This window comes from Spinacia oleracea, chromosome 4 (genome assembly GCF_020520425.1).
Source record: "Spinacia oleracea cultivar Varoflay chromosome 4, BTI_SOV_V1, whole genome shotgun sequence".
NCBI lineage: Eukaryota > Viridiplantae > Streptophyta > Magnoliopsida > Caryophyllales > Amaranthaceae > Spinacia > Spinacia oleracea.
The window spans coordinates 156,792,200-156,794,208 of NC_079490.1; the positions used below are offsets into that span (position 1 = coordinate 156,792,200).

General features: G+C 38.7%; 1 protein-coding gene across 1 annotated transcript; it reads left to right on the forward strand.

The window, feature by feature from the left end:
* The first annotated feature begins 601 nt into the window (after positions 1 to 601).
* On the forward strand, positions 602 to 1,577 carry LOC130472066 (uncharacterized). Its single transcript, XM_056842486.1, has 3 exons — positions 602 to 998; positions 1,064 to 1,372; positions 1,429 to 1,577. Exons 1-3 carry the CDS (start codon positions 602 to 604, stop codon positions 1,575 to 1,577), a joined length of 855 nt encoding a protein of 284 aa, XP_056698464.1.
* Positions 1,578 to 2,009: the final 432 nt, after the last annotated feature.

The window sequence follows — 2,009 nt, forward strand, 5'->3', positions numbered from 1 at the left end:
ACGAGCGAAGTACTCCTTTCGGTAGTTACAGTCCCCCGAACCCTCAATCTCTACCTTGCGGGTGTATGTTGAGAGATCCCCACACCAGGGATCACAAGGGAACCTACGGCCGTCGTGGTCAAACATAATTGCACTCCCTTTATGTCACGATAACCGGGTTTTGTCAGTTTTTCTCATTTTCGTTAAAAACTAAATGGCGACTCCTATATTACTAGTCAATTGGGTGTAAACTCACAGGAAATCCAATTACACTTGATTGAATAAAAAAGGAATCGTCACACCCACGAGGGACGAGGTCACGCATTAGCCTCGGCATGGATGATATTAATGTCTACTTTTTTAAGAAGACTTGCTCCATTATTGGTGACAGTATCATTAGTGCAGTTAAGAGTTTTTTTTATCTAGTTTCATGCCTAGAAATATCAATTGTACTTATATCTCTTTAATTCCTAAAGTCGAGAATGTTATTTCTATAAAAGAGTATAGGCCTATAGCTTGTTGCCATGTCTTGTACAAAATTATTTCCAAATTTTTGGCAAGCAGGAGGCAAATCGTTCTCTCTAATGTTGTAGGAGATAGCCAATCAACTTTTCTAAAAGGCATGGTTATCTTTGATAATGTCTTGCTGACTCATGAATTAGTTAAAGGGTATAATAGGAAAGGCTTGTCTCCAAGATTTATGGTAAAGGTGGACTTGTATAAAGCGTGTGACACAGTTGAGTTGCCCGTTCTGAAGTTTCTAATTTTGGAGCTAGGCTTCCCTTATCAATTTGAGCGGTGGATTATGGCATGTTTGTCTTCTGTTTCATACGGTTTCAATGTCAATGGTGAGTTGAAAATTCCTTTTGCGAGCAGGAAAGGGCTTATACAAGGTGATCCATATTTCACCTTATTTGTTTGTTTTGAGCATGGAATATCTCAATCGATGCCTTTTGGGGTTGAAGAACACGATTGGTTTTCACTTCCACCCCAAATGCAAGAAGTTGGATTTAACTCATGTTTGCTTTGCAAACGACTGAATCTGTTACGAAATTGTTTCATGCTTTCGATATTTTCTCTGAAGCTTCTGGACGCAATGGTAATCCTACAAAAAGTTCAATTTACTTTGGTGGGGTTGATCGTCATGTTCAGAATGTCCTTCTTCGTGACTTAGGCTTATCTAAGGAAGATCTTCCCTTTAGATACATTGGAGTGCCCCTGTCTTTCGAGAGACTTACTATTATGCAAAGTCAACGGTTAATTAGAAAAGTCTTGGCTAGGATTGATAGTTGGACCGCAAAGTTACCGACTTATGCAGGGAGAGTTCAACTCATTAAAGCAGTGTTGTTCAATATCCAAACTTTTTGGTGTCAGGTTGTTGTTCTGCCACTAGGTTTGTAAAGGTAATTTAGTCTGCTTGTCGTTCCTTCTTGTGGACTGGTTCTGCAGGTATCTCTAAGAGATCGCTTGTAGCTTGGGATTCAATTTGTTTACCGAAGTCAGTAGAGGGCCTTAATATTCTATGTGTCCAAATGTGGAATAAGGTTGTTGTTTTTAAGTTACTATGGTGTTTAGCTCAGAAGAAGGATAGAATCTAGGTTAAACGGGTTCATAGTTATTATGTGAAGAATGGGATCTCACCACTATGCCTATACCGTCTCAAGCCTCGTGGGTGGTGAGGAAGATCCTAATTGCTAGAGAATATCTGGTAGGGACTAATGGAGGAATTGTTGTCTTGAATGAAGCTAAGTTTTTCATTCGTAAAGCCTATCATGATCTGAGAGGTGATGTGCAATGGGTTGACCGGAGAAAGTTAATTTGTAATAACTCAACATCACCCAAATGTGTTTTTATTGTGTAGCTCACTGCCCTAAATAAAATCGTTACTTGTTATCATTTGATGAAGTTTGGTATTGTGTGTGAGCCTTTGTGTTGTCTTTGAGAGAAGGAGGATACAAATATTAATCATTTTTTCTTCGATTATTATTAATCTGCTTCAGTTTAGGGGTGCTTATTATTGTGGATATATA

What these genes read in the sequence shown, in the direction of transcription:
- LOC130472066 (XM_056842486.1), top strand. Translation starts at nt 602, where the DNA reads ATGGTTATCTTTGATAATGTCTTGCTGACTCATGAATTAGTTAAAGGG. An exon ending in AGAAGTTGGATTTAACTCAT is followed by an intron (nt 999 to 1,063) that starts GTTTGCTTTGCA and finishes TTTTCTCTGAAG; the next exon opens with CTTCTGGACGCAATGGTAAT. An exon ending in GGTTGTTGTTCTGCCACTAG is followed by an intron (nt 1,373 to 1,428) that starts GTTTGTAAAGGT and finishes CTGGTTCTGCAG; the next exon opens with GTATCTCTAAGAGATCGCTT.